Below are 15,188 nucleotides of genomic sequence, written 5' to 3'. Positions count from 1 at the left end.
GACACTGGCTGGCGGATTCCTTACTACTGAGCCCAGGGAAGCCCTCACCATACACCTCATGGCAAAGCACCTCACTGCTTTGACCAGGCCCTGGTCATGTGTTGGTTCCAGAGGTGGGACCCTGAAGGCCTGTCCAGGGGGCACACCTGCCCTCCCAGAGTGTGATGTCGGTCTCAGTCTTGAAATGACCAGGGTTGCTTCAGTGGGACAGGATCGTATTTAGGAAAAGTGTTTCTATGCCCTCTTCTTAATTAGGGGACTTCCCAGCCTTTCCCAGTGTCAACGGACTTCTGCCTGAAACCTGAATAAAGTCAGGGATCTGTCAGCAAGTAGAAAGGTCAGGCACATGGTGTTAGTCACAGCCAGACTCTACTGTAATAGAGAGGGAGCCTCCAGCTCCTGAGGTTCCCCCTGCCTGTACCCAGACTGGTCTTAGGAACCAGCAGGCAAGCTGAGCCTACAGTGGAGGGTGTGCTTGGGGGTGCAGGTTGCTGTCTTTGCTGACTTTAATCCAGACTAACACTCCGAAGTATCACATGCATACCAGGTAGACCATATGACCAAGGTGTGAGTTCACAGGGAGGCTTCCAGTCTCTTTTCAACAATACTCTTCTCTTAATAGACGAGGCACAAGCCATGGAGATTTTTGTCCATGGGTCCTTTCTTTACTGCCTTTGCTGTGGTTGTGGGAGGATGTGATGCTTGAAGGATCTACAAACATTTTGGAAACTTGAAGGGAGCTTTGACAACACTGAGCTTTTATCACACAGCCACATACAGTCTAGTTCTAAAGTCCTTGACCTCAATAACTCATCCGTCTTTGATTAAATCTCTGTTTGTCAGATATACTGACCAAAGCCAACAGCACTTGTCACACACCCATAAAGACACCCCTGGCTGCCCTTCCTGTTGACCTTAGGATAAAATGAAAGTGAAAGTTACTCAGTCGTGTCCAACTCTTTGTTAATTCTCCAGGCCACAATACTGGTGTGGGCAGCCGGTCCCTTCTACAAGGGATCTTCCCAGGGATCAAACCTAGGTCTTCAGCATTGCAGGCGAGTTCCTCACCAGCTGAACCAGCAGAGAAGCCCAACAATACTGGAGTGGGTAACCTATCCCTTCTCCAGCGGATCTTCCTGACCCAGGAATGGAACTGGGTTTTCCTGCATTGCAGACAGATTCTTTACCAGCTGAGCTACTGCGACCCCTTAACATGATTGAGAAGGCCCTGCAGGTTCTGGCTGATCCCAGGGTGCAGCCTGCCTGTCACCACATTCCAGTTGAGACCTCACCAACTGCCTTGGAAGCACATCCCAAATTCTGCACATGGCCATCTATCCTCCAGGCTCTCCATTCCATCTCCAGGATCTAACGTCTTACTCTTCAGGTAACAGCTTAGACATTTGTACGCTGGAAAGTCTTCTCCAGCACCCCAGATTGCACAAACTGTTGGTTTTCTATCACCCCCAACAACCCTGGTTTGATTCATCTCAGAGCATATTGTACTGTGTTGAAATTGTCTATGCATTATCTCTCCCTGAAGGTAAGCACTACATTCATCATGTTCCTTGCTGTATCCCCAGAAGACCAATTTGTTGAACAAATAATGAAAAGGAAGTGTAACTAGAACACAATGAAACTAGCAGGTTTATTGGTTTTATGGGAGAACTAATGGGCATAAATCTTCATGAAATAAGTCAAAGAGCTCCACCTTGCATCATACACATGATTGACCGCAAAGGATAGGATGCTTTTGGTCTTTTCCATCAAGCCCACCAAAGGCCCGGTATTAGGGAGAAGGTCCCAAGTTACCTGATGGTTTTGATCATGCTGAGGCCCATTTCAACACAGCAGTGGGCGTGGTCCTGGCGGGGCTCAGGAAGTCCTGAAACGCAGTAGTAGCAGTCCCCCAGGATTTTAATACGAAGGCAGTGATGCTCCTGAAAGGCATAATGTGGGAAAGGATTGAGTCAGCAGATAGGTAAGTGCTTCCGAACGGGTTGGGAAAGAGGGAAGCTGAGTCAAGAGGTCTGCACCTTGGGATCAGGGGCTCCTACTTTTGAAAAGCTGTTATCATCTTCCCAGGAAATTAGGGGATGTTTGAAGGTATCAGGGGCATAATGGAGTCATGGAAAAACAGTGTATTTTGGGTGTGACAGATACACTGTCATATCCTGGCTCTAATCTTAATACCTACTGTGTGGATGGACCTGGCGGAGTGGGCATTCAACATGGGTATTCAATGTTCCCCTACGAGTCCTGCTCCCACTGATATATTTCTTTTCAGGGCATGTCCTTGGTTTGGTAGCTTTTCCTTTCTTTTTTGTTAGCTCAAAACAAGCACTTAAATATATAAATCACTTAGAGATACCAGCTATTTCAACTCTATATAAAGTCCTTTCCCAGCTTGGGTACTGGCACCTTAATAAGACGGGCTGACTATGTCTAATACATACTTCCATTCATTTATTAATTCATATGCTTATTGATAAAAACATCAGTTGAGCACCTATATATCATAAAGCAACCATTGTCTCTGACACAAAGGTGATTAATAATAGCCCCTAGTATGCACCATGAACTTCCCTGGTGGCTCAGTGGTAAAGAATCTGCCTGCCAAAGCAGGAAACTTGGGTTTGATCCCTGGGTCGGGAAGATCCCCTGGAGGAGGGCATGGCAACCCACTCCAGTATTCTTGCCTGGAGAATCCCATGGACAGAGGAGTCTGGTGGGCTATAGTCCATGGGGTCGCAAAGACTCAGACATGACTTAGCAACTAAAGAACAACAACAATATGCATCATATACTAAACAGAATGAATCTCACAGCAACCTTGAGGTAGATACAGTATTTCTCCTCATCATTTCACCAGTGAGGAGCAGGACACAGCTGATGGGGGATTCACATTCTTGAAGATATGATTCTTACAAAGTTTCAAAGAGCAACAAGCATCTAGGAAACAGTGCATCCTTTCATACTGAATCGGAATAGGCTGGATTTTGCAGATTTTAGAGGAAAGAGAACCTGGGACAGTATAGCACTGGGGCAGAGTGCTGGCAGAGGAGCCCCACTGCCAGAGATCAAATCCTAGACGCCCCCACCCCACCTCATCTTTACTGTGTGTTTTTAGGTAAATTACTTCACCTCTGAGCCTCTGTTGCCTCATCTATAAAAACAGGATAAGGAAGACTAGGACCTCAGGGATGTCCCTGGTCATCACGTGGTTGAGACTCTGCACTTCCAATGCAAGGGGCGTGGGTTCAATCCCTGATTGGGGAAGGGATTCCACAGGCCATGTGGTCAACCAGTTTAAAAACAAACAAAATAAAATTGGGTTTTTAGGAAAGAAAATAAAAAGAATAGGACCTCACTGTGTGACTGTAAAGATGAAGGAAGATGATGTGCGTGCAGGCTTAGTATAAGGTCGAGCAGATGCGGCACTAAAAATACTGCCCGTCTCTGTGCTGGGGGCTTGGACTCCTGTCCTAGCTCTTCCACATTTCTATCTGCGACCACGGCAGAGGCCCTCTGGATCTCCTTGGGCTAGATGGCTGGGACTCAGTGGCCTGTGAGGTGCTGTCTAGATTTGAAGCCCTAGGAGCCTATGAGTCTATGGCTTTGTGGGTGAGCAGCTCTCCTTGGGAAACCAGAGTCCAAGGGCAGGAGGAGGGCAAGTGCAGACACAGAGGGGCCTGCTGAGATGCCAGAAGCACACCGATGCCCTGGTACTGCAGGCGATAAAGCACCATGCTGGCTTCCTAAGCTGAAGAGGGGTTGGGACATCATGTTTGAGTAACGAGTAAAATCACTCTCCCAATAAAAAAACAAATACCAGACAGGGAAAAGAGAATCAGAACTGGCTTTGGTGTTTCCCTGTCTGCATCAGATCTCCAGGGTCTTGCCAACCTTTCCAAACAGGCACAGATGCAATTTTCAGAATGCTGATAGCATGCACAGCATCCCATAGTTATTTTTAGGAGCGTGTAGCTTCTATCTATTGGCAGCTTCAGTGCCACTAATTTTGCAAGACAGCAAAAAGGGAAGCTCAAGACCTTCACTTATTTCTTCTAACACGCTCTAACATCTAGAGTGTGACGGCCAGAATAGAACTAGATACCGGCCACTGGTTCTGGTGGTTTCTAGATTTGCAGAGTCCATGGGACAGTTATATACATACATATATATATATATATATGACTTCCCTGGTGGCTCAGATGGTAAAGCATCTGTCTACAATGCGGGAGACCTGGGTTCAATCCCTGGGTTGGGAAGATCCTCTGGAGAAGGAAATGGCAATCCACTCCAGTACTATTGCCTGGAAAACTCCATGGACAGAGGAACCTTGTAGGCTACAGTCCATGGGGTCGCCAAGAGTCGGACACGACTGAGCGACTTCACTTCACTCTCTCTATATACATATATATATATATATTTATATATAAAACAACCAGAGGGCCCAAGAGACTGCATCAAGTTTCAATTTTTGTGTTTTGCCAAGGAAGTATGAAAAATGTCCATCAACATACAAAAATAACAACCCAACTATCCCACTATTCCCATCACTTTTTATAAAAGAAAGGGCATTTTTAACTCACTTCAGTCTGTATAATAGGTTCTAGGTTCATCCACCTCATCAGAACTAACTCAAATGCATTCATTTTTATGGCTGAGTAATATTCCATTGTGTATATGGACCACAACTTCTTTATCCATTCATCTGCCAGTGGACATCTAGGTTGCTTCCATGTTCCAGCTACTGTAAATTGAACAATGGGATACATGCATTTTTTCAACCCTGGTTTCCTCAGGGTATATGCTTAGGAGTGGGATTTCTGGGTTATATGGTGGTTTTATCCCTAGGCTTTTAGGTGTTAGTTCTAAAAGGTCTTGTAGGTCTTCATAGAACCATTCAACTTCAGCTTCTTCAGCGTTACTGGTTGGGGCATAGACCTGGATTACCATGATATTGAATGGTTTCCCTTGGAGACGAACAGAGATCATTCTGTCATTTTTGAGATTGCATCCAAGTACTGCATTTCGGACTCTTTTGTTGACCATGATGGCTACTCCATTTCTTCTGAGGGATTCCTGCTTGCAGTAGTAGATATAATGGTCATCTGAGTTAAATTCACCCATTCTAGTCCATTTTAGTTCGCTGATTCCTAGAATATCGACATTCACTCTTGCTGTCTCTTGTTTGACCACTTCAAATTTGCCTTGATTCATGGACCTGACATTCCAGGTTCCTATGCAATATTGCTCTTTACAGCATCGAACCTTGCTTCTATCACCAGTCACATCTAGTGGAGATGATGGCATTCCAGTTGAGCTATTTCAAATCCTGAAAGATGATGCTGTGAAAGTGCTGCACTCAATATGTCAGCAAATTTGGAAAACTCAGCAGTGGCCACAGGACTGGAAAAGGTCTGTTTTCATTCCAGTCCCAAAGAAAGGCAATGCCAAAGAATGCTCAAACTACCACACAATTGCACTCATCTCACATGCTAGTAAAGTAATGCTCAAAATTCTCCAAGTCAAGCTTCAGCAATATGTGAACCGTGAATTTCCTGATGTTCAAGCTGGTTTTAGAAAAGGCAGAGGAACTAGAGATCAAATCACCAACATCCGCTGGATCATGGAAAAAGCAAGAGAGTTCCAGAAAAACATCTATTTCTGCTTTATTGACTATGCCAAAGCCTTTGACTGTGTGGATCACAAGAAACTGTGGAAAATTCTGAAAGAGATGGGAATACCAGACCACCTAACCTGCCTCTTGAGAAATCTGTATGCAGGTCAGGAAGCAACAGTTAGAACTGGACATGGAACAACAGACTCGTTCCAAATAGGAAAAGGAGTATGTCAAGGCTGTATATTGTCACCCTGCTTATTTAATTTCTATGCAGAGTACATCATGAAAAACGCTGGACTGGAATAAACACAAGCTGGAATCAAGACTGCCGGGAGAAATATCAATAACCTCAGATATGCAGATGACACCACCCTTATGGCAGAAAGTGAAGAGGAGCTAAAGAGCCTCTTGATGAAAGTGAAAGAGGAGAGTGAAAAAGTTGGCTTAAAGCTCAACATTCAGAAAACGAAGATCATGGCATCCGGTCCCATCACTTCATGGGAAATAGATGGGGAAACAGTGAAAACAGTGGCAGACTTTATTTTTTTGGGCTCCAAAATCACTGCAGATGGTGACTGCAGCCATGAAATTAAAAGACACTTACTCCTTGGAAGAAAAGTTATGATCAACCTAGATAATATATTCAAAAGCAGAGACATTACTTTGCCGACTAAGGTCCATCAAGGCTATGGTTTTTCCTGTGGTCATGTATGGATGTGAGAGTTGGACTGTGAAGAAAGCTGAGCATCAAAGAATTGATGCTTTTGAACTGTGGTGTTTGAGAAGACTCTTGAGAGTTCCTTGGACTGCAAGGAGATTCAACCAGTCCATTCTGAAGGAGATCAGCCCTGGGATTTCTTTGGAAGGAATGATGCTGAAGCTGAAACTCCAGTACTTTGGCCACCTCATGCGAAGAGCTGACTCATTGGAAAAGACTCTGATGCTGAGAGGGATTGGGGGCAGGAGGAGAAGGGGACAACAGTGGATGAGATGGCTGGATGGCATCACTGACTCGATGGACGTGAATCTGAGTGAACTCCGGGAGTTGGTGATGGACAGGGAGGCCTGGCGTGCTGCGATTCATGGGGTCGCAAAGAGTCGGACACGACTGAGCGACTGAACTGAACTGAACTGATCCCTAGTTTTTTAAGGAGTCTCCATACTGTCTTCCATACTGACTGTATCAATTTACATTCCCACCAGCAGTGCAAGAGTGTTCCCTTTCTCCACACCCTCTCTAGTATTTATTGTTTGTAGACTCTTTGATGATGGCCATTCTGACTGGTGTCAGATGATATCTCATTGTGGTTTTGATTTGCATTTCTTTAATAATGAGTGATGTTTAGCATCTTTTCGTGTGTTTGCTAGCCATCTGTATGTCTTTTTTGGAGAAATGTCTGTTTAGGTCTTTTCCCCACTTTTTGATTGGGTTGTTTGTTTTTCTAGCATTGAGTTGTATGAGCTGCTTGTATATTTTGGAAATTAATCCTTTGTCAGTTGTTTCATTTGCTATTATTTTCTCCCATTCTGAGGATTGTCTTTTCATCTAGCTTAGTTTCCTTTGCTGTGCAAAAGCTTTTAAGTTTAATCAGGTCCCACTTGTTTACTTTTGTTTTCATTTCCATTACTCTAGGAGGTGGGTCATAGAGGATCTTGCTATGAAGTGAGTCAGAAAGAGAAAGATAAATATCGTATTCTAATGCACAAATATGGCATATAGAAAAATGGTACTGAAGAATTTATTTACAGGGCAGCAATGGAGAAACAGACATAGAGAATAGACTTATGGACATGGGAGAGGGGAGGAGAGGGTAAGATGTAAGAAAAGAGTAACACGGAAACTGACTTTACCATATGTAAAAAAGACAGCCAACAAGCATTTGCTGTATGACTCAGGAAATGCAAACAGGGGCTCTGTATCAACCTAGATGGGTGGGAAGGGGAGGGAGATGGGAAGAAGGTTCAAAAGGAGGGGATATATGTATACCTATGGACTTCCCTGGTGGCTCAGAAGGTAAAGCATCTGTCTACAATGCGGGAGACCTGGGTTCAATCCCTGGGTCAGGAAGATCCCCTGGAGAAGGAAATGGCAACCCACTCCAGTACTATTGCCTGGAAAATCCCATGGACAGAGGAGCGTGGTAGGCTAAAGTCCATGGGGTCGCAAAGAGTCAGACACGACTGAGCGACTTCACTTTCACGGCTGATTTGTGTTGAGGTTTGATAGAAAACAACAATATTCTGTAAGGCAATTACCCTTCAATAAATAAATAAAATAAACAAATAAAAGTGTGAAGGTCATCAAAAGGAAGGAATGAGAAGCTGTCATATCCTCAAGGAGTCTAAAGGAGACATGAGAATTAATATAGTATCCTGGTTAAAAACTGAGGCAATTTGAATGAAGAATAGACTGTCATTAATAGTAACCTACCAAAATTTGTTCATTAATCTCAATGAGTGTATCATACTAGTGTAAGATTTTCATAATAGGGGAAACTTGCATGTAGGACATATTGGAACTCTGTACTATTTCACAATTTTTTTCTATAAAGATAAAACTGCTTTAAAATAAAAACTACATTCAACTAACTTTTTTAAGGAAAAAAAAAAAGGAAAAGGCATTTTAACACTGAAAAAGTAAAAAGACACATGCTTGGAATAAAGAAAAGCTTTTGGCCCTAAATGAAATTAATGATAAAAACTCACTACATTTCTGTATATGTATTACAGATATGTAGATATACATGCAATTGCTACATATATATACTGCATATATTGCTAAATATATATAGATATATACATATCTATATGTATACATAGAGATATGCACACTACAGAAATGTGAGTTTTCACGTACATATATATATCTCATAGTGGCCACAAGTTAAAATTTGTTTGCAAAGGAGCAAATCCCTTGCTCTTATTTTGAGTGAGAACACTGAGGCTGGGAGGCAGTGACTGGTGACATCAGTCGGGCACCCTTCACGTGCAAATGGTCTTTGGGCAGAGCTTGCAGTGACTCAGGCCATTGGTGACCTGGTGCAGTGGAGACATCTTCCTCCCTGTTGACCATGGGAGGAAGGAGGGGAAGTGTGGAGCAGGGAATACTTTGGTCTAAGAATCAGACCTCCATTCTAGTCAAATTTACCAGCTGTCTGACCTTCGATAAGTCATTGAAGCCACTGATACACGGGCTTCAATTCGCCATATGACTCCAGTCAAAATGATGCGCTTGTCCTCAACAAATAACAAAGCAAGCATGGCTGTCGACTAGCAATGACAATGACAGCTAGCATCTGAAAGTAGTCCTCTCCACATTCAACACCACACCTTATCTTTTCTCCTCTGAGTATCAAAACAGCCTTGAACACAGCAGAGCGTGTTTTTAGATACGAAAATTTCAGCGTACAAGAGATGGAAAACTTCCTGTGCCACAGGGCAGCTGGCTAAAAAAAATGATATGGACTATAAATGATATTCAACAGCCCCAAATCTGTGATTTTTCCATGAAGACAGAGGTGAAATCATTTTGGAAAAACTTAGGGAAAGGGAGTTGTATTTATTAAGCACATACTACGTGCCAGGCTATATGCTGAAGGCATCACATTGACCTTGTTTAGTCTTTAGGACCACAATCTGAGCCACGTGTCACTTCACAGATGCATTACGGAAATGAAGGTCATCCAGCAAGTCAGAGGCAGAGCGGAATTCACAGCATCTCTGTCTGACTTTGGGGCTCCACGCTCCCTTTAGAAAAATACCGAAATTGTGGCAGAGCCTAAGATGATAGATTTCCTGACAAAATGTGTTTTGGAAGGAGACATGGAAAACAGTTTATTACCTTTTGGAGCAGACAAGGGACAATGTGGTGACGACGTTTGCAGGGTCCATTTTCCTTCTGAACAAAAGGTGAAGCTGACAGCTTCTTGAAAAATTGTGGTCCCCAAATAAATACCATTTGTGTATGTATATTAGAGAAGGCAATGGCACCCCACTCCAGTACTCTTGCCTGGAAAATCCCATGGATGGAGGAGCCTGGTGGGCTACAGTCCATGGGGTCGCGAAGAGTCAGACATGACTGAGCGACTTCACTTTCACTTTCATGCTTTGGAGAAGGAAATGGCAACCCACTCCAGTGTTCTTGCCTTGAGAATCCCAGGGACGGGGGAGCCTGGTGGGCTGCCATCTATGGGGTCCCACAGAGTCAGACACGGCTGAAGCGACTTAGCAGTAGCAGTGTATGTATATATGGCTCAGACAGTAAAAAATCTGCCTACAATGCAAGAGATCCGGGTTCAGTCCCTGGGTAGGGAAGATCCCCTGGAGAAGGAAATGGCAACCCACTCCAATATTCTTGCCTGGAAAACCCCATGGACAGAGGAGCCTGGAGGGCTACCGTCCCTGAGGTCACAGAGTCAGACACGACTGAGTGACTAACCTTTTTACATAAATATAATAATAATTTGTGCATGTATATATAAATATAAATAAGGAGATAGTGAAGGACAGGGAGGCCTGGAGTGCTGCTCACCATGGGGTCGCATAAAATCACATACAACTTAGCAACTGAACAATAATATATAAATATAAATACAAATATGAAAGGGCCTGTCTTCTCATCTGTCAAGTTCTGTCAATTTGCAGACACATTTTTCTGATCAATTCCTGTGAGCTGTCAGATGATCTGACAGTAATATCCAAGCAACTTCTTTTTTTTTTCTTTTTTTTACCAGAAACTGCTTTGAAAAATTCACATTTAAAAAGCCAGTTTGCTTTGAAAAAAGATATAGAAAAAGAAAAATAAAGTAGGGTGAGGGTCTTGTAAATTTTATTCAGTTAGTCCTAATATAATACTTTTCTTCTTATCTTGACGGCTTTGGTATGTTAAAAATCTTGGGGAAAAAATCCAGAGAATTTATGAAACTATATATATACCTAACACTGAGGAGACACAGGTACCAAATTATCAAAGATGGTTATATCATTGGGGAGGGGTAAGATTATAGGGATACATATTTTCTATATGGTCTCTTTTTAAAAAAGTTTAAAATTTTTTTGGCCACATTGCACAGCATATGGGATCTTAATTCCCTAACCAGGGATCGAACCTACACCCCCTGCCTTGGAAGCAGGGAGTCCTGACCACTGGACCACAAGGGGTTCCATGTGTTGTCTCTATCTTTGATGTTTGAATTTACATAATGGACAAGTAAGGCTTTAGTAATCAGAAAAAAAAAAACAAAAACAAAAACCATGAAAAGGAAAAAGACTCTCAGAACAAGAACATTAGTGCCATAAATGCACTTTAAAAAGTTATATTAGAAATCATGGCAATTTTTATGGTACTTTATCTAACTGCAACTAATCAAATTAACACATAAATATATTGCCCTAGTAAAAACAAAGCTGTAGATAAGTCTCCTTGAGTAGTCTCTCCCCCTCAGACACACCACACACTAGAAACCTGGTCCCTTTTCCCCTCTTGAGACTGCTATGCATTCATACATACATTTCTATATTTTTATGTATGCACTATTTTTCATGCTCTTTAGTTACAAATTGATCAATTTTGTTGTTCAGTTGCTAAGTCATGTCCAACTCTTTTAGACCCTACGGAGCACAGCACACCAGGACTCCCTGTCTTCTCTACCTCCTGGACTTTTCTCAGATTCATGTGCATTGAGTTAGTGATGCTGTCTAACCATCTCATCCTCTGCCACCTCCTTCTCCTCCTGACTTCAATCTTTCCCAACATCAGGGTCTTTTCCAATGAGTGAGCTCTTCACACCATGTTCATGGGTTCTTTGCATCACTGTTCACGGGGTTCTCACACCAAGAATACAGGAGTGGTTTGCCATTCCCTCCTCCAGTGGGCCATGTTTTGTCAGAACTCTTAACTATGACTCATCCATCTTGGGTGGTCCTCCATGGCATGGCTCATAGCTTCATTGAGTTACGCAAGGTCCTTTGCCATGACGAAGCTGTGATCCGTGGAGAGGAAACTGACCATACCATGTTTATGGATCTAAGATGTGTTTTTTCACACAAACACTTGTCTTGTAATTTCATGTTTGGTACAGAAATGGCTCTCTCATTCTTTAAAATCTATTGATAAGCTTCCCATAGTGTTGGAATAGTTTCTTTTTAAAGATATTATTTTTGATGTGGACCATTTTTAAAGTCTTTATTCAATTCATTACAATACTCCTTTTGTTGTTTATATCCTGGTTTTTTGGCCCTGGGGTATATGGGATCTTAGTTCCCCTCACCAGGAGTTGAATCCATGCCCCCTGCATTGGAGGGTGAAGTCTTAACCACTGGACCACCAGAGAAACCCCAGAATTATTTCTTGCAACAATAATTTAGGTTGCTTCCCATTTTGTCAGGAATCTGAAACAAGGTTTCAGATGTAATGATGTTGCTTTAAATTTACAATTTTAAAGCTTTGATAATAGCATACATATCATTTCTAGTTTGGAAGGGAGAAGGGTAGTTATGGACTACTTTTTTTTAAAGATCGAAGATCAAAAGTTACTAGAGTTTGCCAAGGACACTAAAAAGAGTCAAAAACATTCTGCTTTGAGCAGCCTGAACCACAAGGGCGCTGAGGAACTCAATTACATTAAGAGGATCTTTAACAGAAAGCTTTGAAGTTTTTGCCGTATATTAATGAGGCAGTGGATAAATGGGCAGCTGCAGTAGATGGTATTTACACGGGAAGTGGGTTCTGTCAGATGCATGACAGAAAACTAAGCAAAGAATTATGGCATGGCAGGGAGAGGTCATTATAAAGCCACAGAATTTTGATATTAAAAGATACGAGAAAAGGCAAGTCTAATCCTCTTTCACACAGAAGCAAAATCTGTGACCCACTTGGTTAAGTGATTTGCCCGAGGTTGGGAGGCAAAAACATTTCAAGCAGGTTTTCTCATTCCAAGGTGAGCTGAATTGTTTCCACTGGGAGGATTTCTCAAGCTTTTTCACGAAAGTCCCCTAAAGTGGAAGATGCTGATGTCCCTGGGGTAGGTGGGTGGGTGAAAATGGGCTCGGGGTAGAGTGGGAATCATTGAGTACTTCTGGGTGTGCTGAGGACTTATTTTGAGCCAGACTTTGTGTTGTTTCACTTATCCTTCGTTACTATTCTGATAGGAAACTGAGACTCAGAGAGGTGATTTGTAGTTAATTGAAGTCCAGCCCATAGCTGTCCATAGCTCATCCAGTAGTCACATACGGATGTGAGAGTTGGACCATCAAGAAAGCTGAGCAATGAAGAATTGATGCTTTTGAATTTTGGTGCTGGAGAAGACTCTTGAGAGTACCTTGGACAGAAAGGAGATCAAACCAGTCAATCCTAAAGGAAATCAACCCTTAATATTCATTGGAAGGATAGATGCTGAAGCTAAAGCACCAATACTTTGGGTGCTTGATGCAAAGAGCCAACTCGCTGGAAAAGACCCTGATGCTGGGGAAGATTGGAGGCAGGAGGAGAAGGGGATGACAGAGGATGAGATGGTTAAATTGCATCACCAACTCAATGGACATGAATTTGAGCAAACTCTGGGAGATAGTGGAGGACAGAGGAGCCTGGCAGGCTACAGTCCATGGTGTTGCAGAGGGTCAGACACCACTGAGCAACTGAGCACGTATGCACTATTCTGATAGGAAGCTGAGATTCAGACAGGGGAGTGCAATTGAAGTTAACTGAAGTCCAGCCCACAGTTGAAGTCCTAGAGACCTAACTTTCAGAGTCATCCAGCATGAGTAACAATACATTCTGACATCTCGCTCCATCCCTAAAATGCCTGGGGCATTGCTCGGTGCTCAGAAGCCAGCACCTGGCCTCAGGTGGCCTGAATCACAGATGCACCACCTACCAGGGGTCCCGGGCAGATTATTTTACTTCTTTGAGTCTCGGTCACTTGTTCTACAAAATGGGAACAATAAAAAAAACTTCCCTTATAGATTTTCGTAAGAACTGCTTAACTGTAAGTTAGGTAATCCAGGGCAAATACACCGAGTAACACAGAATGTACGCTGGGCAGTTGACGAATGTTTAATATGCTTGAAATTAATCATTTTACTCCATTGTCTATCTGCGTTTATTTTTATATTCATTAAAACAAAAATCTTCCAATAAGATTCAAACTCCAGAAGGACTATAGCTTCTTGCAGCCCAGGGACTCGCTGGGCTGTGCACACCCATCTCATCTCTCCCCAACCATGTACAGTGTGAAAGTGAAAGTCTGTAATGTCTGACTCTCTGCAACCGCATGGACTGTAACCCACCAAGCTCCTCTGTCCATGCGATTCTCCAGGCAGGAATACTGGAGTAGGCTAGCCATTCCCTTCTCCAGGGGATCTTTCTGACACAAGGATCGAAATCGGGTCTCCTGCACTGCAGGAAGATTCTTGACCATCTGAGCCACGAGGGAAGCCCCAGTGTACAGTGTAGCTAGGGCAAAAAGCTGGTGCTACAAGGCCAAGTCCACATTCCTTAAATGTCACGCTGTGCCCTCCAGACTTGTGTCTGCTTTCCTCTTTAAGCTCACTCCTCACTGCAGTCTCCCATGCCCTTTACGCTCCAGCAATCTTGAGCTCCTTATAGCTCTCCAAACAAGCAGCACACTTCCGCATTTTCACACTTGCCTGCCTTTGCGTGGCTCAGCCTGGAAGGTGCTTTGTTATCTAATCTGATGCTGGCAAAGCTCTTGCTCTTCCTCAGACCCCGCCTTCATATGGCCTCTTCTCCTGATGCTGCCCAACCACCCCCCTCCTCACCCCAAGCACTGACCGTGGGCACCAGGACTTCTGTGCCCACTGCCTGTACTGCACTGTCCTGCAAAGTTGGTGGACTTGTTTCTCCCTTAGTGGAGTCTGAGGGCAGGGGCTGATTCTGTCTTGCCACAGCCTCACACGGTTCCTGGCGCATAGTAGGTACACAAGGCCTGTTGACTGAACAACTTGGATTGCATCTTTCACAGCAATCCTTTATCTGGGTCAATGGGGATTACGGTGACACCAGAAACTGACCTTGATTATATCTTTCAGTTCTCTTTGGAGGGCCATTTTTGTTCTTCTCAGCACCTCTGGGCAGAAATACTGAGAACCAGAGTATAAAGTAGAAGAACTATGTGTAACTGGCACCAACCACCCTTGAAGCAGTGATAAAGAGGAATGGTGTGCATTCTTCCCTGCCTGCAAATTCCCAGCCCTTCAGGTTAACCTGATCTTTCTCCTGGGAGGAGACCTCAGTTTCCACCTCTTCTGCCCCTGTCAGCCTCCTGCTTAGCAGCTGTCCAATAGCTGCAGGTTACAACGCAGGGTCCTTGGCCAGTCCTTGCTTATTTTTCTAGCCTCCCCTCTACCCCTTTCAGCAATGCTAAATATCTTCTGGTTCTTCACACATACAGCATCTTTATTTTTGTTCTCTCCTCTGCATACATTGACCTTTCCTGTTTTCTTTACCTCCTAATTGGTGTACAATTTTTATATAATAAAATTTACCATCTTGATAAATGTGAACAATCACGCTTACATACAGAACAACCAGATCACCCCA

The 15,188-nt window shown here is 43.4% G+C and overlaps 1 protein-coding gene across 1 annotated transcript in view; it reads right to left on the bottom strand.

The window, feature by feature from the left end:
• ADCY8 (adenylate cyclase 8) overlaps positions 1 to 15,188 on the bottom strand; it is a 233,176-nt gene that overhangs the window by 129,449 nt on the left and 88,539 nt on the right. The window contains exon 5 of the mRNA XM_068983599.1: positions 1,813 to 1,940. Within this exon, the coding sequence (XP_068839700.1) occupies positions 1,813 to 1,940 (128 nt within the window). The remainder of the gene's footprint in view (positions 1 to 1,812; positions 1,941 to 15,188) is intronic.

The sequence above is a fragment of the Capricornis sumatraensis genome, chromosome 11 (assembly GCF_032405125.1).
Source record: "Capricornis sumatraensis isolate serow.1 chromosome 11, serow.2, whole genome shotgun sequence".
NCBI classification, from domain to species: Eukaryota; Metazoa; Chordata; class Mammalia; order Artiodactyla; family Bovidae; genus Capricornis; species Capricornis sumatraensis.
Note: the sequence above shows the minus strand (reverse complement) of the source record. Positions and strands in the feature narration are given on the sequence as shown.